At 35.2% G+C, this 20,162-nt stretch overlaps 4 protein-coding genes and 1 non-coding gene across 8 annotated transcripts; 4 read left to right on the top strand and 1 right to left on the bottom strand.

The window, feature by feature from the left end:
* Nucleotides 1-794: 794 nt before the first annotated feature.
* Y94H6A.2 (DUF4781 domain-containing protein) lies at nt 795-2,925 on the bottom strand (the record flags this gene model as incomplete). Its single annotated transcript, NM_067848.5, has 7 exons — nt 795-1,047; nt 1,100-1,315; nt 1,861-2,105; nt 2,153-2,281; nt 2,338-2,463; nt 2,580-2,863; nt 2,919-2,925. 7 exons carry the CDS (start codon nt 2,923-2,925, stop codon nt 813-815), a joined length of 1,242 nt encoding a protein of 413 aa, NP_500249.2. The 3' UTR covers nt 795-812.
* A 4,472-nt stretch (nt 2,926-7,397) lies between these two features.
* Nucleotides 7,398-12,904, top strand: ubxn-2 (the record flags this gene model as incomplete). Of its 4 annotated transcripts, NM_001028419.5 has the most annotated exons (7): nt 7,398-7,408; nt 7,460-7,570; nt 7,627-7,774; nt 7,871-7,977; nt 10,024-10,318; nt 12,114-12,202; nt 12,508-12,904. In NM_001028419.5, 7 exons carry the CDS (start codon nt 7,398-7,400, stop codon nt 12,650-12,652), a joined length of 906 nt encoding a protein of 301 aa, NP_001023590.1. The 4 variants fall into 4 exon arrangements, with proteins under 4 accessions (NP_001023590.1, NP_001360209.1, NP_001368066.1 ...); NM_001372754.2 differs by lacking the exons at nt 12,114-12,202; nt 12,508-12,904 and having other exon boundaries at nt 10,024-10,387; NM_001380105.1 differs by lacking the exons at nt 7,398-7,408; nt 7,460-7,570; nt 7,627-7,774 and having other exon boundaries at nt 7,925-7,977; nt 12,508-12,652.
* A 478-nt stretch (nt 12,905-13,382) lies between these two features.
* ndua-12 (putative NADH dehydrogenase [ubiquinone] 1 alpha subcomplex subunit 12) lies at nt 13,383-16,530 on the top strand (the record flags this gene model as incomplete). The annotated part of the gene is made up of 4 exons (NM_067846.7): nt 13,383-13,483; nt 14,560-14,715; nt 15,108-15,209; nt 16,351-16,530. 4 exons carry the CDS (start codon nt 13,383-13,385, stop codon nt 16,430-16,432), a joined length of 441 nt encoding a protein of 146 aa, NP_500247.2. The 3' UTR covers nt 16,433-16,530.
* A 112-nt stretch (nt 16,531-16,642) lies between these two features.
* Y94H6A.7 (Low molecular weight phosphotyrosine protein phosphatase) lies at nt 16,643-20,043 on the top strand. The gene is made up of 3 exons (NM_067845.6): nt 16,643-16,688; nt 17,196-17,386; nt 18,928-20,043. The coding sequence occupies exons 1-3, from the start codon at nt 16,646-16,648 to the stop codon at nt 19,186-19,188; spliced, it is 495 nt and encodes a 164-aa protein (NP_500246.5). The 5' UTR covers nt 16,643-16,645; the 3' UTR covers nt 19,189-20,043.
* On the top strand, nt 19,264-19,324 carry Y94H6A.15. Its single transcript, NR_101893.1, has one exon. It is a non-coding gene; the product is annotated as an Unclassified non-coding RNA Y94H6A.15 (non-coding RNA).
* Nucleotides 20,044-20,162: the final 119 nt, after the last annotated feature.

The following is a 20,162-nucleotide window of genomic DNA, read 5'->3' as shown; positions in this document are numbered from 1 at the left end:
CGGCAATTTGACGAACCCTTTCGGCAAAACAAAAAAAAAGTTTTGGCACGCGGCACTTCCCACACAAACGCACATCCCACGCACGCCAATAATTTTCAGATCTATGATTTTTATGTTAAATTCAAAGTTAAAGAAGTGAAGAAGCGTTTTTAATTGTTTTTGTAGTATTTGAAAATTTTCTGTATCGACACTGGCGCCTAGAAAAAACCTTTGAATATTTCATGAATTCAACTTTGCGAAAATTACTCAGTTTTTTTTGTCTTCACAAGGTGTAACGACCCACAAAATCATCCGAGCTTAATCTTCTATTAAAATTCTTGAAAGTCAGATCAAAACGTTCCCCGAAAAATACTAAAATGAGTTTTCCTGCATACTGCTGCCGCCGCTCACATCTATCTTTCTGGCGACTGTGTCATTCAAGGCTTCTATGTCATTCAAACTACTGCCACAGTCATACCATGACAGAACTTTTTTGGATTTTTGTTTTCAAAGAATCTCTAGACCAAGAGCATTCTTTGAACTATAAAAACTTGTAAGATACTTGATGGGTTCCTCGAAAAAAAAAAAGTAAAAATCCCGCAGAATGCCGACTTGCGTGCCATCAAGAACGTGATCTCAAAAGTTCGGAAAGCCTGCAGCGATGCGGTTAGGGAAATTTTAAAAATTTTAAACGTTAATCTGGTCAGTATTTCATGGAGATCAAAATTTATACAAATTGATGTAATAACTCTCGCCACACGTGAAGTTACAGAGCTGCAAACGTGTTACCATACTTATGGCGCAGAAGAAAAATCAATCAACAATAACTTTATTTAGGATACACCTGCAAATATCCAAAACGATTTACGATCATAGTTTTTTCCCAAAAAAGTCTTTTCGAAAAATCCCTCAATCAAGGCGCCGGGTCTTTTTGAATACTCATTTAAGTACCAGTTCACCGGTCCGAAAAAGATAGTAGTGTTGCGCCGAATGATCAACACAAGTCCACATTCATCGCCGAACCGTTTGCAAAGCTTTTCCGCATAATCAATCAATTTGAATCTGTAGCTGAAAAAATGTTTGGATCAAATGTTATGCCATTAAGCCGCAAAATACAAACTCGTATTCCATTGGAAGGGCAGCTTGCAGCTTTCTTTGAAGGTTCTCCTCGTGCCTTTTGCAATCTTGGGTTCTGAGGCTTCGTAAAACAAAAGCATTGCACCCGTTTCGATTGAAAGAAGATTTAAAATTGCGTTTGAAATAGCTGTATGAAGTGAATTGGTACTCCTCAGATGAACCGTCACAGAAATCGTAGACGATCACGTAAAATTTGTGGCTGAAATATTTTGGAAAATCAATTTGAAATCTGACTGTTTGCGATATGGTGTGCAAAAAATGGTTACATTTGTAAGTGGATGTGAGAAAAATTACTGACGTTCACAGCAGGGCTGTCTTTTTTTGAATAAATTTTCGGAAAACGCAGATTTTTTGGCTTTTTTGGTCTTTCGGGACCAAAATCTTTTATATTTTTTCACAAATTAAAAAAATTCCAGAAAAAAATTGGTTGGCCCTCAAAAGCCTAGAAATCATCAGAAATCTGCAAAAATCAACATTTGGAGGAATTTTACGGGCTGCGAAAATCGTGAAAAATGCATTGAAAATTTTTCAGAGCGACTTCTTTCCAGTTCAAAGTGCCTAAATTGACCGGGGTTAAATTGGAATACTTCCTTTGTAAGCCTAATAATGGAAATACTATTCACGTTTTAAATAACTTAACAGATAAAATAATTGCTACCCCGGTCATAATTTAATTTGAAAAAAGTAAAGTTATAATACACAATTACCCTTTTATGTCCCTTGTCAATTTACAAAAATACTCACTTTGTCATGATCTTGCCCAATTCTTTAGTCAAAATATTTCGTATATTTTCACTTCCCTCATTATTGTCTTGCACATTATGGATTAAACTTAAGACTCCATCGTCCCAGTACGAGTGATCTTGACGGTATTCTTCAGCCCATCTATTCATTTTCAGTTGTAATTCTTCGGTTTGCTTCTTTAAACGACTCGGTCCAATCATGTTCTTATCGCAAAACATTCCATTCTGGTACGTCTCCAAAATCAGCTGAATATGATACACTTTATTTAGTGAGGGATGTAGTGAGTACCTACACATTGGGCAAGCACTCCGTCGATTATTTTTCTCCATTTTTCAAAAGTTTCCGTTGGTCGAAGAGGATCACAGTTCATTGCCATTTTGAGAGGATTCGTTTCCTCCTGGTCGAGTTTTATAATCATTTGCTGGAAATTTGAAGCTGTCTAACATTGAAATCTTGTGATTCCTTAATAAGTCCTACCTCTGCAATCCACAAAGGTTTATTATCCGTCACAGCGCCACGAAATAGCTCTTTTGTGTATTTACAAGGATTGTTCATCGTATCCTGCATGTATTTCATCAACGTTTTGATTGTAGCGACCTCATTCTGCAAAATTTTGAGTAAGGGTAAAGGGTGAAGGTTAAAAAGGGTCGTGATTAACTTTTTTCCTGCGCAGAAGGCTTCGTAACCACACTTTGAACCAATATCTATTCCGAACATACCATGTAAAAGTGAGACGTTGTTATAAATGACTTAAGATCACCGAACAACGCGTCCATCTTATGTGACAGTTCCCCAATCTTCTTGTCGAGCGTTTTGAGCTCGCTGAGTATCAGCTCCGTTGATTTGTCATCTTTGTATGCAGCCATCGTAACATATGCACTAACTATAGCACCGCATGCACAAATCGCAGTTAAATGCGGAACCACTGCGGCGGACGCATAAGCCCCATGTACTCCTAGGCAGCCAGTGACCACCGAAATAAATCCCGTCGTGTAGTTTACAGCTGGAAAATTGAGAATTCGATTCAATTTCATATTATTTTAAAAATAGAATCTTACCAGCCATCTTGAAATATATAACTGTCTCCAAATAGAAAAGCAATGATGTCTTATCTTTCTTTTCTCTGTTCTTGTTTTATACTCTAGTGCTACACATTACACGCATGCCATTTTTCTTGTGGAACTAAGTATGAGGAATACTGACATTTTCTTTATCAGGAATGCTAGCGTCTTCCTCATAAAAATTCGGAAAGGGCAAAAATGTCAAAGAAAATTATGTGTTGAAAATACTCAAATATGTCAATAGTACCAAGTGACTCATTTAGGGAACACGATTTTTGGCATAGTAAGTGAGTTCCGAACTAAAGAACTAAACTATAAATTCTGATTTTTTTAAAAGATTTTAAAAGAAAGAAAAGATTTATTCACAAAAAACATGTAAAAGATACATTAGTTTTCCTTGAAGGTATTAGATAAAATATTTATTTAAAAAAAAAGAAATCGCAAAAAGATAAAATGTCGTAGTTTTTATTACAATGGAACGGTTTTGAATAAAAACTACAAATATTCATCGAACACCAGCAATTATCTCAAACTTTTGACCGTACCAGTACTGAAAAAAGTCGCCACTACCAAAAAAAAAGTCAGAACCATTGCCCTTGAAACATCTCTCAATACAGTCACCGGGTCCTCTGGGATAATCGTCTGGGTCACAGTTTACCCAACGTTTGCGAATGTTTCTATGTTTTCGAATAATCCCCACAAAGCCACATTCGGCGCCGAACGTTTCGCGAAGACCACGCACGTACTCACGAAGGTCATGAATGCTGAATATTGATTTAAATTAATTAATGGTGTTTTCTTTAAATAAATACCGTATTTTCCGTATTAGTTCATATTGCATTAACATTAACATTAATTGTCTTCAGTTAAACACATTATAAAAGTATGGTAGTGGCGACTAATATAGAAAATGCGGTACACTGTACTTACTACGACTGTGGAGGTGTTGCATCGAGCATCCTTCGAAGAATCTCCAGGAGATTATGCGGAAAAGCTTTGCGAACGGTTCGGCGATGAATGTGGACTTGTGTTGATCATTCGGCGCAACACTACTATCTTTTTCGGACCGGTGAACTGGTACTTAAATGAGTATTCAAAAAGACCCGGCGCCTTGATTGAGGGATTTTTCGAAAAGACTTTTTTGGGAAAAAACTATGATCGTAAATCGTTTTGGATATTTGCAGGTGTATCCTAAATAAAGTTATTGTTGATTGATTTTTCTTCTGCGCCATAAGTATGGTAACACGTTTGCAGCTCTGTAACTTCACGTGTGGCGAGAGTTATTACATCAATTTGTATAAATTTTGATCTCCATGAAATACTGACCAGATTAACGTTTAAAATTTTTAAAATTTCCCTAACCGCATCGCTGCAGGCTTTCCGAACTTTTGAGATCACGTTCTTGATGGCACGCAAGTCGGCATTCTGCGGGATTTTTACTTTTTTTTTTTCGAGGAACCCATCAAGTATCTTACAAGTTTTTATAGTTCAAAGAATGCTCTTGGTCTAGAGATTCTTTGAAAACAAAAATCCAAAAAAGTTCTGTCATGGTATGACTGTGGCAGTAGTTTGAATGACATAGAAGCCTTGAATGACACAGTCGCCAGAAAGATAGATGTGAGCGGCGGCAGCAGTATGCAGGAAAACTCATTTTAGTATTTTTCGGGGAACGTTTTGATCTGACTTTCAAGAATTTTAATAGAAGATTAAGCTCGGATGATTTTGTGGGTCGTTACACCTTGTGAAGACAAAAAAAACTGAGTAATTTTCGCAAAGTTGAATTCATGAAATATTCAAAGGTTTTTTCTAGGCGCCAGTGTCGATACAGAAAATTTTCAAATACTACAAAAACAATTAAAAACGCTTCTTCACTTCTTTAACTTTGAATTTAACATAAAAATCATAGATCTGAAAATTATTGGCGTGCGTGGGATGTGCGTTTGTGTGGGAAGTGCCGCGTGCCAAAACTTTTTTTTTGTTTTGCCGAAAGGGTTCGTCAAATTGCCGAGGTGATAAAGGTTACACCTTATTGGGAAACATTACAAATTTTAGGTCAAATTGAAGGAAATTTATTCAGCTATCAGTATTCTATAGAAAATTGTATGTATGAAGTGGCAGTCGCGCGAAAAGCTCATGTAAAAGAGCGCTTCACGTGTTACCATACTTTTGGCGCACCCTGTATATTGATAGATTGGAAATTGCGAAAATGTATACTATTCGGCAATTTCGTTCAGCTGGCAGCACAGATTTTATCTTTTATGATAATCAAAAAAACTCTACTGATTTTACTTCTTTGCAGGTTTTTATCTGAGTTTGATGGGTAAAATTTACTCACTATCAACTCGGAATAAAATGTAAGATTACAGTTAGAGATTCGAAAACAATAATGCTTCGTGTTTTTGTGAGATGTCTCCTGGGGGAAGTTTCTTGGAACATTTGGTGATTCGAGAATTTTGAAATTACAGTAAAATAAAAGATTATTACATCGTGGTTGATTATATACGTTCTCACGTTGTCAAATCAATCGTTATGCAACAAAATAGTTATGAATTTTGAGCCGAGACTCATTCCCCCTAAATACCATTCAATTGTATCTAACAATTTTACATTCTAAATTTCTTCCGATTTGAATAAATATGTTTAACATCTATTCCGTTTTGTTTTATGAAGATTGTAGTAGACAAGTAGTAGAAAACTCTAATTCACAATCACCTGATTTTTATAGAGGGATAGAGGACAACAGAGCAAGCGGGAAAGATGTAGGTCACAATAGGAAACAACTTCCATGGTAGGCAAGCGCGTTTTCAGGGACCTGCCCGCCAGCCTTCCTGCTCATTGTTTGCATTTTTACGTGAATTTACAAATTTATTATATAATTTTCTCATTTCTATAAATTTGATAAATATCAAATCACTAGTTAGCATAAGAAGCGGGTTGTGGCGAGAGGCAGGCGGAGGTTGGAACTTTATACAGACGTGACCTTTCGGTCATCATGAACTTATCGCGTAAGCGACCTCTCTTTATAATTCATTACTTCTTACACTCTCTTGTAATAAACTTCTTCTCTCCTTGTCACTCGCTCAATACACAACAATAATTTTTTACTTGGAAATTGTTTTAGCATCTGCAAAAAGTATTTATTTATCAGTTTTAATAAGAAAAAACGGGAAAAAGCTGTGAAAAACGAAAGAAAACAGGCGGAAAACAAAGCAAGATAAATGGCCGCTGAAACTTGTCGGCCCCTCGGCCATGGCCTAGAAACCACTTTTCCTCGTCCCTCGTAAGGAAAAAGTTGCAGTGAAGGATCCCGTGGTTTCCCGAGCAATTTGAAATTGTCAAATTAAGTTCAAAAACCAAATGATGGTTTGAAACTACAGGAATAAATCGGTATCCTGTGTCACGTAGCCTACTTGACTTGGAGTAGGATGGCTCTAAAGTTTCGGAACATTTGCGGAAACTTGGGTTGATCATGATGTGTGTAAAGGAATGAAGCTACCGTATAATACCTGCATGCAAGAATAATTTTGATTAGTCCATTTGCAGATTTTTAAAACTTGTCGTTCAAAACAACGACTCACAGCCTCCTCACGTGGAAATGACCCAACAACAGGGGGCTTGCGCGTTTCTCGTGAGCGTGGGAAAATTTTGCCGTTGAAAAGTAATTTCCTTCAGTTTTCATGGGTTTGAAATCGATTTCAAACTTTTTAATTACGTATCAATTGTAAAGCTACTTGAGGGTAAGGTGAAGGAAAAAAAAGATTTTTGATTTTTGTTCAAAAATAAAAGCGATGATATAAAAAGAAAAAAACATCTAAAAATTGAGTTTTTCTCATATTTCGTATATTTATCATCATTTTTCTAGTGGAAATTGATGTATATTTGAAAAGTAATCTTCCACCAAAGCTTATGTTATAAAAAATATGAAGAAAAACAGTAAATTGAACGTTTTCGGTAATTTCTCAATTTTCCACGCGATGCACGAGAAGTGCGCCAATGGACCGACTTTAAATTTTTTTTTCTCATAGTCAGTGGGATTTTTTTTCAATCTGATGGTTTCTTGATGCTTTTGAGTAAAATTTTGAATATTAAAAATAAAGACATTTCAAATATATTATCAAAATCCACTTTTAGACGTGATTTCTCAGAAAAATTAGAATTTTTCCTCGATTTCAGGTAAAATTTCAGTTCACAATTGTTTTTTAAGTTTTTCCCCAAAGAAACTGTTGATTTATTATCAATTCGCAGAATTTGGACGCTGCTGGAAACGTGCCCCCGACAAGAATTGCGTCAACAGCGGCTGCTGACGCACTTCCCGCACGCGCTGGCGCGTTTCTCGGCGCGTTTTATCATTATTATTTTGTTTCCTATTTCCATCGGTTTTTCGTCGTTCTTTTTTTGTTTTTCACTCATTTTTTCTCAAATTTAATATTTTTACAGTGAAAACCTTCAATTTTCCACCACAAAACCCCGGAAAAAATGAGCAGAAAGTGAGTGTCGCCCGCGATTTTCAACCTCAAAAATCGATAAATTACTTGCAGTATTCGCACGTTTCGTGACATTGGAAACAACGACGATGGGGGGCCGGACAGCGACGATTCAGGAGCCGATGCCGCCGAGAGAGGAGCCCCACAGGAATTTTACGCTGGAAGGTAGCCGCAATTCCTAGATTTTTTAATTAAAATTTTTTAAAACTTGGATTTTTCAGCGGACAAGCAGTTCAAGGACCACGTGGAGCTGCTGCTCGAGGCCCGGATAGTGAAGCCCACATTCGGAGAATCCTTCAGGCCGCCGAAGTGGTTCAGCCAGAGGGAGGAGAAGCTCCAAGAGGACGCCCGTCAGGGAGAGAAACTATTGTAAGCCGCGGTGGGCTGCTGAAATAGCTGAAAATCATTGATTTCTGCTCATTTTTTGCGCGGCGAATTTGCTTTAAAATCGATATTTTTTTGCAGAGCCTAACGCTTCACCTGTGGTCCGACGGCTTATCGATCGAAGACGGCCCGTTAATGTCTCGCCAGGACCCCAGAACTATTGAATTCTTGGAAAGCGTCGGAAAAGGGTACGGAATGACGGAAAATGGAGGATTTCTTGAAGAAAATCGAGAGAAAATTGGATTTTTTTGACGAGAAAATCAAGATTTTCGATCCAATTTTCACTGAAAATACAAAATACAAGATTTTTTCTTAACACATAAAAATCAGTTTTTTGGCAGGAAAATCATGATTTTATCGTTGAAAATGCAAAATTCTACTTAAAATTGGGACTTTTAAGCTGTTTTCATGTAGAATTTAGTCCAAAATTTGAGTTTTTCAAAGTTTTTTCATAGTAATCCTATTTTCAGCAAACTTTACCTGGAAATTGTCCAGTTTTCGCCAAAAAAAAAATCGATTTTCCCACGATTTTTATTGATTTTAACAAATAAAATATGTGAAAAATCTTCATTTTAAACTAATTTTCACTTAAAAAATGAGAAAATCTCGATTTTTTGGCCGAAAATTTAAAAATTTGATGCTAAAAATGCAATATTTCAGCTGAAAATTGCATTTTTTAAGTTATTTTTGGGCATTATTAGCTTAAAATTGATGTTTTTCACTGTTTTAAGCTGATTTTCAGCGATTTTCTCTTGAAAATTGTTCACATTTCGATTTTTTCCACTATTCTCCTCAGTTTTTAGCAGAAAAATCGACTTTTCTTCGAATTTGCTGATTTTAAAATCAAATTTCGTTTAAAAAAACTTTTATGAATTTTCACATAAAAATGATGAAAATTCTCCAATTTCTGTCGGAAGAATTCCTGAAAATGGAATTTTTATCTTTTTTTTTCAAAAAATTCAAAATTTTGCCAAAAAATCGATTTTTCTACAAATTAGTCGCTTTTAACAGCAATTTTCGTTGAAAAAAACTCAATTTTTATAACTTTTAGCATAGAAAATGTTGAAAATGGCTTAAAAATGTTCGAACTTCTTCAAGAAAAGTGCCAAAAAATTCATTTTTTTTCACATTAAAAAATTTTTTACAGAAAACCATGAAATTTCCAATTTTTCTCCAAAAATCTCCGATATTTCTCCCTGCAAATTTGAAAATTCCCCAAAAATAATTTTTGTGAAATGCCAATTTTCAGCCAAAAATTGATTTTCTAGCGATTTAGCCGTTTTAATATCAATTTTTACACATAAAAATCGGTTTTTTGGCAGGAAAATCATGATTTTATCGTTGAAAATGCAAAATTCTACTTAAAATTGGGACTTTTAAGCTGTTTTCATGTAGAATTTAGTCCAAAATTTGAGTTTTTCATATAGTTTTAATTTTATTTTCAGCAAACGCCAAAAAAATTTTGATTTTGCAACGATTTTTGGCGGCGATTTTAATATCAACATTTGTGCAAAAATGCCAATTTTAATCAATTTTCACATAAAAATTGAGAAAATCTCGGTTTTTTGCCTGAAAATTTAGCATTTTATCGCAAAAAACGCATTGTTTCAGTTGTAAATTGTTAAGAAACCGAGGAAACCTATATTTTAATCAGTTTTTTAGCAAAAAAATCGATTTTTCTACGAATTAGCTGATTTAAATGACAATTTTCGTTGGAAAAACTCAATTTTTATGAATTTTCACATAAAAATGATGAAAATTCTCCAATTTCTGTCGGAAAAATTCCAGAAAAGGCATTTTTATCCACTAAAAAAAATTCAAAATTTTCCAATATTTTCCTCAGTTTTTAGCAAAAAAATCGATTTTCCTACAAATTTGCAGATTTTAAAATCAAATTTCGTTGGAAAAACTCAATTTTGATGAATTTTCACGAAAAAATGTTGAAATTGGCTCAAAATTCTCCAATTTCTTCGAGAAAAATCCCAAAAAAAATGGAACTTTTTTTCCATTTTTTCAAAAAACTCAAATTTTTCCAATATTTTCCTCAGTTTTTAGCAAAAAAATCGATTTTTCTACAAATTAACCGATTTTAAAATCAAATTTCGTTGAAAAAAAACTCAATTGTGATGAATTTTCACGAAAAAAAAATTGAAAATTCTCCAATTTTTACCGAAAAAAGTGCCAAAAAATCCATTTTTCACTAATTTTTCTATTTTTTTTTTGTTTTTTTTCAGTGAAATCCCTCCATCACTTGTTCAACAATATCCGGGAAAAGAAATCGATTTCAAAGTGAACCGCCACCACGAGGAGTACGTTGCTCCGAAGATGAAGCCATTCGGCGGTAGTGGAGTCCGTTTGGGAAATGTTGTCCCAACAGTTTTGGGACAATCATCGTCGTCTGCCACCACTGCTGGGACATCATCTGCAACAACTGATCATAACCCGGATCATACTGCTGAAAATGAGGCAAAACAGCTGGAAGATGCTAAGAAGGAGCTGAGCACCAATATGAATGAGCCAACGACTAATGTACGGAGTTTGTACTACGGTTTTGGAGCAGCGAAAATTTTTGGAAATTTGGAGGAAAACTGCGGCTAAAATTGGCAGTTCTAAAAGAAAAATGGACGAAAAAATTCAGTAGAAATAGGCTAAAATCAACTGCAATTAGTAATTCAGTCCCCCCACAAAACTGACCTGAAAATGCAATAAATTAGAAGAAAAACGGTCGAAAATTACCTGAAAATCATAAAAATCGAAAAAAAAAATCGGTGGCCGAACTTTTCGATTTTCTAGGCCATCAGGTGAAAAGTTAGACCCCCCCACAAAACTGACCTGACCTATCACGCAGAATGTCAAAACAAAATTGGGGGACTAATTTTTCACTTGGTGGCCTAGAAATCCAAAAGTTCGGCCACCGATTTTTCATTTAATTTTTATGTTTTTCCGGTCATTATTGATAGTTTATCTTCGCATTTTCAGCCATTTTTCCACCTGAAAACTTACAAATAACGCTTCTTAAGCACCGCTTTGACACCTCCAATCTCCTTGACCATTTGGCCAAACTTTTGGATTTTATCGATTCCCAGCCACGCTTTCAGGGACATCTGTAATGTAAATTTGGTTGGAAAAATGGGATTTTTTTTCAGTAAAAAATATGAAATTTTAACGGAATGTGGGGGAAAAAAATTTGACCAAAAAACATTTTTTTCGCCATTTTTTGGCGAAAAACTCCATATTTCCTGTGAAATATGATATTTTTCGAGTTTTTCACTGAAAAATCTTGAATTGCTCGGAAAAAATCGGAAAAATCGATTTTTCAGTGGAAAATGTACGGAGTTTGTACGGTTTTGGAGCGAAAATTTGTGAAATTTGGAGGAAAACCGGCTAAAATTGGCAGTTTTAAAAAGAAAAATCAAAGAAAAAATTCAGTAGAATTAGGCTAAAATCAACTGCAAACTTTTGAAAATTAAATTTTAAATATATGTTATCAATTATACACTAGAAAAAACATCCCAGAATCAGTTTATTTCTGAAAAATTTCAAATCGGATAAAATAAGCTTCAAAAACACTCTAAAATTAAATGATTCTGATAATAAAATATTCAAAAATTCGCTTAAATTGGGAAAAAAAATCGGTGGCCGAACTTTCGGATTTCTAGACCATCAAGTGAAAAGTTAGTCCAGCCCATTTGAAAATAGCTAGACACAATTCAAAATGGCAAGAAGACGTTTGTGGAGGACTAACATCTCAGTTGGTGGCCTAGAAATTCAAAAGTTCGGCCATCGACTTTTAAAATTTTATTTTCTTCCAATTTTTCACAAAAATGTGCTGAATTACTAATTATTCGATGGGAAACCCGAAAAAAATCGGTGGCCTAACTGTTTTAAAAAGTCGGCCACCAATTTTTTTCGCGCAAATTTGACCGTTTTTTCGTCAATTTTCCAAATAAAAAATTGCTGGCCTAGAAACCCAAACCTCGGCCACCTATTTTTCACCTAAAAACCGTACCTAAACACACCATCAGGACGCTTTTCTGCTCTCCGACGCTCATTTTCTGGGAAAAAATCAGATTTTTTTCCTGAAAAAAACGTGAAAAATCAATAAAAATATCACAAAAAGGTCGTAAAATCCTTCAAAAAATCAATAAAAATTGGCAAAAAAAAATCGATAAAAATCTACAAAATTCATATGATTTTAAACACAAAAAAAACGGAGAAAAATCTACTTTTTCGAAAAAAAAAAATTTCAGGCTCTAATTATAGATTTTCAGTCGAATTGTGGCTTCTTTCCTGATATTTTGATTAATTTTAACAAAATTTTCAGATCCAAATCCGTCTGCCAAACAATCAGCGTCTCGTCGGTATTTTTAATCATTCTCACACACTTGAAGCAGTTCGTACATTCATTTGCACGTGAGTTTTCAGCCGGAAAAAGCTATTAAAAACTCTCATTTTTCACTAGAAAAAGTAGATTTTTAGAAAATTTCGAATTAAAAAAATAAAAAAATCATCTAAAAATCACATTTTTAGCCTGAAAAATTCGAAATTTTCCAATGAATAATTATTTTTTAATAATATTTTTCTGATATACACAGTGATAGAAAAATTACATTTTTCAAATTAAAAAATTACATTTTTCAAATTAAAAAATTACATTTTTCTAGTTTTTTCTTTCAAAAAACTCAAATTTTTTTAATTTAAAAATTTTGATTTTCCAGCGCCCGCCCAGATATGATCTACGCTCCATTCCAAATGATGGCTGCCTACCCTCCAAAACCATTTGAAGACGAATCACAGACTCTGAAGGATGCAAATGTGCTCAATTCGGTCGTCGCCGTGAAAATCTTGCCCACCACCAACTGAGGAGATTCCTGACGCTGCTTTTTTGGCGGGAAAATTGAAAATTGAAAATTTCATCTGAAAAAATTTCGAATTTCTACTCGTTTTTACCCCCCAAAACCTCTCAAATTCCCTGAAAATACCTGTATTTTACGCTAAATTATTTGATTTTTTCCCCCCATTTCCCAATATCGTTTTTTTTCTTTCTTCTATCACACTTTAATGCATAAAAAAAGTACACCGTTTTCTGTGAAAAATTGCGGCGATTTTTATTGATTTTTTGTTTTGGAATTTGCGAGTTTTTCAAGCTCTGAAATATTTTTTTTATTTTTTCCAGATTTTCAGAATTTTTCAATTTTTAGTGAAAAATGCACATTTTTTACAAATTTTCCATTAAAAATTCAATTTTAAAGTCAAATTTTGAATTTTTCAGATTTTTTCCCAATTTTTCAGAGAGAAAAATCCTTCTTCTGCGATTTTTTGGTGAAAAATTTAAAGTTTTCAAAAAATGTAAAAATTCACTTTTTTTGTTCCAATTTTCCACTGAAAAATCGATTTTTCCCTGATTTTTTTCAAAAAATTCAAGATTTTTCAGTGAAAAACTCGAAAAATATCATATTTCACAGGAAATATGGAGTTTTTCGCCAAAAAATTTATAAAAAATTTTTTTTTGAAAAAATTCACAAAATGCTTGGTTTTTCCTCCCCACATTCCGTTAAAATTTCCCATTTTTCCAACCAAATTTACATTACAGATGTCCCTGAAAGCGTGGCTGGGAATCGATAAAATCCAAAAGTTTGGCCAAATGGTCAAGGAGATTGGAGGTGTCAAAGCGGTGCTTAAGAAGCGTTATTTGTAAGTTTTCAGGTGGAAAAATGGCTGAAAATGCACTAAATTAGAAGAAAAACGGTCGAAAATTACCTGAAAATCATAAAAATCGAAAAAAAAATCGGTGGCCGAACTTTTCGATTTTCTAGGCCATCAGGTGAAAAGTTAGTCCCCCACACAAAACTGACCTGACCTATCACGCAGAATGTCAAAACAAAATTGGGGGACTAATTTTTCACTTGGTGGCCTAGAAATCCAAAAGTTCGGCCACCGATTTCTGACAAATTTTTAATTTTTTTTTTCGATTTACAACAATCGAATTTTATTTTTTAAAAATACATCAAAAAATTGATGGCCTAACTTTTCGATTTTCTAGGCCGTCATGTGAAAAGTTAGTCCGCGGGTTGATAATCGCTTGAAATCACCTGAAAACGAGCGAAAATCAGCGGGGACTAACTTTTCAGCTGGTGGCCTAGAAAATCGAAAAGTTCGGCCACGAATTTTTTTTTTGAATTTTTCAGTATTAAAAAATTCAAAAAATGTACGAAATTTGTCATGAAATCTGTCAGAAATCGGAGGCTGAACTTTTTTGGATTTCTAGGCCACCAAGTGATAAATTAGTCCCCCAATTTCATTTGGACATCCTGCGCGATACGTCAGGTCAATTTTGTGTGGGGGACTAACTGTTCACCTGATGGCCTAGAAAATCGAAAAGTTCGGCCACCGTTTTTTTTTTAATGAGTTTTATGCCAATTTTACACTATTTTCGCTTAATTTCATCAAAATTTCGGTTGAAAAATTGAATTTTTCGAATGACTCGCGTCGGAAAAATGACCGGAGAAACATAAAAAACCGAAAAAAAAATCGGTGGCCGAACTTTTCGATTTTCTAGACCAGCGAGTGAAAAGTTAGTCCGCGCGGGCTTATAATCGCTTAAAATCACCTGAAAACGAGCGAAAATCGATGGGGACTAACTTTTCACATGGTGGCCTAGAAAATCGAAAAGTTCGGCCACCGATTTCTTTTGTTTTTTAATGATGATTTTTAGGCCAATTTTACACCATTTTCGCTCAATTTACATAAAAATCTTCTCAAATTTTCAGAATGGACGCGACCCGCGTCGGAACACTCGTCGGTTCGGACAATTTCGGCAATCGTTACTACGAGAATAACGCGTATTTCGTGCCACGCAACCGTTGGGTCGAGTTTCCCGACAAAGTTTGGCTCGACTATGATGCGACTCAAGTGCCACCGGAATGGTACGCAAAAAAATGACGACGAAAAATGAACAATTTTGCTGTTTTTTACACGAAAAATGGCCTAGATCGGCCTAAAATGGCCTAGAAATGGCCTAGAAAATGGCCTAGAATGGCCTAGACAAATACAAATAAAAATAGATGACATAAAAATCATGAAAATCGAAAAAAAAATCGGTGGCCGAACTTTTGGGTTTCTAGGCCACCAGGTGAAAAGTTAGTTCCACCACTCAAATTTGGCCCAAATCACTCAAAATGTCCGGAAAACATGGTGGACTAACTTTTCACCTGGTGGCCTAGAAATCCGAAAGTTCGGTCACCGATTTTCAAGCCTAATTTTCGTGTAAAAATGCGCAAAATTGTTCATTTTTTCATCATTTTCTTTAATTTTCCAGGCACTCTTGGCTCCACCACATCACCGATGATGCTCCATCGGTGAAGCCACCACCAACTCAGGATTGGGTACTCGAACATAAGGAGAACACCAGTATCTACGCGTAGGTTTTCGACGGAAAATTGGATTTTTAGACGAATTTCAATGAAAAAATCAAGAAAAACGGTGAAAAATGGCCTAAAAATCATGAAAATTGAGAAAAACAAAGTTGGTGGCCGAACTTTTTGGATTTCTAGGCCACCAATTTTTTTTTCTTAATTGCCGTAAATTTTTAAGAAAAGACATCACGGGGACTAGTTTTCCACCTGGATGGCCTGAAAGTCGTCAAATTTTGAAAAAAAAAAAGTTGGTGGCCGAACTTTTCATTTTCTAGGCCATCATTTTTTCGGACGTTTTTCGCCTATTTTTGGTCAATTTTCGCAGATTCTTGAACAAAAAATATCCCGGAGACTAGTTTTCCACCTGGATGGCCTAGAAATCGTAAAATTTTAAAAAAAAAGTTGGTGGTCGAGCTTTTTGGTTTCCTAGGCCACCAATTTTTCTAACGGTTTTCGGCCATTTTTCTTGTTTTTTAAAGTCAATTTTTCACAAAAAACATCCCGGGGACTAATTTTCCACTCACATGGCCTAGAAATCGTAAAATTTTCAAACAAAAAAATGGTGACCGAACTTTTTGGTTTTCTAGGCCGCCATCTTTTTCTAACGGTTTTCGGCCATTTTTCTTGTTTTTTAAAATCAATTTTTCACAAAAAACATCCCGGGGACTAGTTTTTCACTCACATGGCCTAGAAGTCGTCAAGTTTCGAAAAAAAAGTTGGTGGCCGAACTTTTTGGTTTTCTAGGTCAACAATTTTTTTCAATTTTTAAACGATTTCCAGCTGTTTTAGCTCGAGTTTCATATTTTTTTGGTCAATTTTTCCGCAAAAAACAGCTCGGGGACTCAAGAAATTGGTGGCCGAACTTTTTGAGTTTTCTAGGCCACCAATTTTTTTTTTCAATTTTTAACGGTTTCCAGCTGTTTTAGCTCGAGTTTCACATTTTTTTGGTCAATTTTTCCGCAAAAAACAGCTCGGGGACTCAAGAAATTGGTGGCCGAACTTTTTGGTTTTCTAGGCCACCATCTTTTTCTAACGGTTTTCGGCCATTTTTCTTGTTTTTTAAAGTCAATTTTTCACAAAAAACATCCCGGGGACTAGTTTTCCACTCACATGGCCTAGAAAACCCCTAAATTCCCAATTTTTCAGCGACAAAAAGTACGTTCCATACTCGACAACTCGTACCAAAATTCAAGGATGGCAACCAGGAGAGAAGCCACAATTCGACTGAAAATCTATAATTAGAGCCCCTGAAATTTTTTTTTTCGAAAAAGTAGATTTTTCTCCGTTTTTTTGTGTTTAAAATCATATGAATTTTGTAGATTTTTATCGATTTTTTTGCCAATTTTTATTGATTTTTTGAAGGATTTTACGACCTTTTTGTGATATTTTTATTGATTTTTCACGTTTTTTTCAGAAAAAAAATCTGATTTTTTCCCAGAAAATGAGCGTCGGAGAGCAGAAAAGCGTCCTGATGGTGTGTTTAGGTACGGTTTTTAGGTGAAAAATAGGTGGCCGAGGTTTGGGTTTCTAGGCCAGCAATTTTTTATTTGGAAAATTGACGAAAAAACGGTCAAATTTGCGCGAAAAAAATTGGTGGCCGACTTTTTAAAAAATTTAGGCCACCGATTTTTTTTCGGGTTTCCCATCGAATAATTAGTAATTCAGCACATTTTTGTGAAAAATTGGAAGAAAATAAAATTTTAAAAGTCGATGGCCGAACTTTTGAATTTCTAGGCCACCAACTGAGATGTTAGTCCACAAGCGTCTTCTTGCCATTTTGAATTGTGACTAGCTATTTTCAGATGGGCTGGACTAACTTTTCACTTGATGGCCTAGAAATCCAAAAGTTCGGCCACCGATTTTTTTTCGGATTTAATGGATTTTCAGGTGATTTTAGGCCGATTTTCATGATTTTTAGGCCAAATTTCCACAAAAAATCAATATTTATTTGTAAATCTTGTCCAAAAAAGCGTCACAACACCGATTTTCAGGCAATATCTGCCGTTCCCCGATCGCCGAGGCCGTTTTCATTGATTGCCTGAAAAAACGTGGAAAACGTGAGGAATGGCACGTGGATAGCAGTGCAATCATCGGATATCACACGGGAAAAGGACCCGATAGCCGGGCGATGGGCGCACTGAAAAAATATGGAATTAAGGATTATCAGCATCGAGCCAGAGTGGTTAGGAAGCGGAATTTTGGCGAAAAAATGAGAAAAATCGGCCTAAAATGGCCTAAAAATCATGAAAAGCGAAAAAAAATTGGTGGCCTAACTTTTGATTTTCTAGGCCATCAAGTGGAAAGCTAGTCCCCCGACGGAGAATGACTGAAAATTTCCTAAAAATAATTAAAAACGAAAAATAAAATCGGTGGCCGAACTTTTGAATTTCTAGGCCACCAAGTTAAAAGTTCGTCCCCGTGATGGAAAACACTCAATGTACCCCTAATATAGTTTAAAAAAACATCGTGTACTAACTTTTCACCTGATGGCCTAGAATTCCCAAAAGTTCGGCTACCAATTTTTCATATTTTTGTTGCAAATTTAGGGTTTAAAACTCTAAATTTGTGAATTTTTGAACTGAAAAACTGTTTAAAACCGTAAAATTCACCCTAGAAAGCATTAAAATTAATTTAAAAAATCGGTGGCCGAACTTTAGGATTTCTAGGCCACCAAATAAAAACTAGTCCCCGGCTGATTTTCCCGATTTACAGGTATTACCAAAAGCTTAATTTGTCAAAAAGTAGCCATAAAAACTTCGGGGACTAACTTTCCACCTCATGGCCTAGAATTCCCAAAAGTTCGGCCACCGATTTTACATTTGTTTTTAGTTGCAAAATTACGGTTTAAAACTCAAAATTTGTGAATATTTGAACTGAAAAACTGTTTAAAACCGTAAAATTCACCCTAGAAAGCATTAAAATTAATTTTAAAAATCGGTGGCCGAACTTTAGGATTTCTAGGCCACCAAGTAAAAACTAGTCCCCGGCTGATTTTCCCGATTTACAGGTATTACCAGAAGCTTAATTTGTCAAAAAGTAGCCATAAACTTCGGGGACTAACTTTCCACCTCATGGCCTAGAATTCCCAAAAGTTCGGCCACCAATTTTTTCATTTTTTTGATGCAAATTTAGGGTTTAAAACTCAAAATTTGTGATTTTTTGAGATGAAAACCCGATTTAATCCATAAAGACCACTCTAAAAATCAATAAATTAAAAAAAAATTGGAGGCCGAACTTTAGGATTTCTAGGCCACCAAGTAAAAACTAGTCCCCGGCTGATTTTCCCGATTTACAGGTATTACGAGAAGCCTAAATTGTCGAACAGTGAAATTACAGGGAGTAACTTTTCCCCTCATGGCCTAGAATTCCCAAAAGTTCGGCCACCGATTTTTTCATATTTTTGATGCAAAATTAGGGTTTAAAACTCAAAATTTGTGAATTTTTGAACTGAAGAACTGTTTAAAACCGTAAAAACCACCCTAAAAATCATTAAAATTAAAAAAAAATTGATGGCCGAACTTTTGGATTTCTAGGCCGCCGAGTAAAAAACTAGTATTTTCCACGATTTATAGGTAATACGAGAAGCCTAAATTGTCAAAAAGTAGCCATAAAAACTTTGAGGACTAACTTTTCCCCTCATGGCCTAGAATTCCCAAAAGTTCGGCCATCGATTTTTTCTTCATTTTTACTTAAAATTTCCCGAATTTTTTTCCATTTTTCCAGACTTCCCCCGATGATTTCCGAAAATTCGACTACATTTTCGGAATGGACGATCAAAATATCGAGGATCTTCAGGAAATTGCACGAAAAGTGCCGAAAACGGAGCGAAAAGCCGAGATTTTGATGCTCGGCGTGCAGGATGTGATGGCCGGGAAACGGGAAGTGCCGGATCCGTATTACGAGTCCGGTAGCAAACAATTCGACGAGGTCCTCCAGCAGTGTGTCAAGTGTTGTGACGCTTTTTTGGACAAGATTTGCAAATAGATTTTTTTTTGTGGAAATTTGGCCTAAAAATCATGAAAATCGGCCTAAAATCACCTGAAAATCCATTAAATCCGAAAAAAAATCGGTGGCCGAACTTTTCGATTTTCTAGGCCATCATGTGAAAAGTTAGTCCCCCACACAAAACTGACCTGACCTATCACGCAGAATGTCAAAACAAAATTGGGGGACTAATTTTTCACTTGGTGGCCTAGAAATCCAAAAGTTCGGCCACCGATTTCTGACAAATTTTTAATTTTTTTTTCGAGGCCTAAAAATCATGAAAATCGGCCTAAAATCGCCTGAAAATCCATCAAATCCGAAAAAAAATCGGTAGCCGAACTTTTGATTTTCTAGGCCATCATGTGAAAAGTTAGGCCATCTAATTTTTTGTTGTTATTTTTCCGTTTTTGATAGAAAATTTGAATAGGAAAATGGCCTAAAAATTAAAAGGACTAACTGATTAACTTTTCACTTGGTGGCCTAGAAATCCAAAGTTAGGTCATCAATTTTTCTGACCGATTTTCTTGTTTTTTTCGCATTTTTTCCGAATTGTTTTGTATTCGTCCTAATTTCGTCTTTTTTTTTTAAACTAAAACTCATTGAAATCGAAAAAAAAATAGATGGCCGAACTTTTGATTTTCTAGGCCACCAAGTGAAAAGCTAGTCCGCGAGCTGAAAAATGTTCGGAATCACTTAAAGATACCTCTATACCCACAGGGACTAGTTTTTCACTTGGTGGCCTAGAAAACCAAAAGTTAGGCCGCCGATTTTTTCTTTGATTTTAATGATTTTTATTGTATTTTCCCCCATTTTTTGCCAAAATTTCATATTTTTTCTTCGCATAAATACATTTTTCATACCTTTTTCCAATTTTTTTTTTCATATTTTCAGTATCAGTTCTGAATAATTTATTGATTTTTCCAGATTTTTGTATTTTCAGGCTTTTTGGGCTTTCTGAAGCCTAAAATTTCACT

The sequence above is a fragment of the Caenorhabditis elegans genome, chromosome IV, assembly GCF_000002985.6.
Source record: "Caenorhabditis elegans chromosome IV".
Taxonomy (NCBI): domain Eukaryota; kingdom Metazoa; phylum Nematoda; class Chromadorea; order Rhabditida; family Rhabditidae; genus Caenorhabditis; species Caenorhabditis elegans.
The sequence above is the reverse complement of the archived record's forward strand: the minus strand, read 5'-3'. Positions and strand labels throughout refer to the sequence as shown.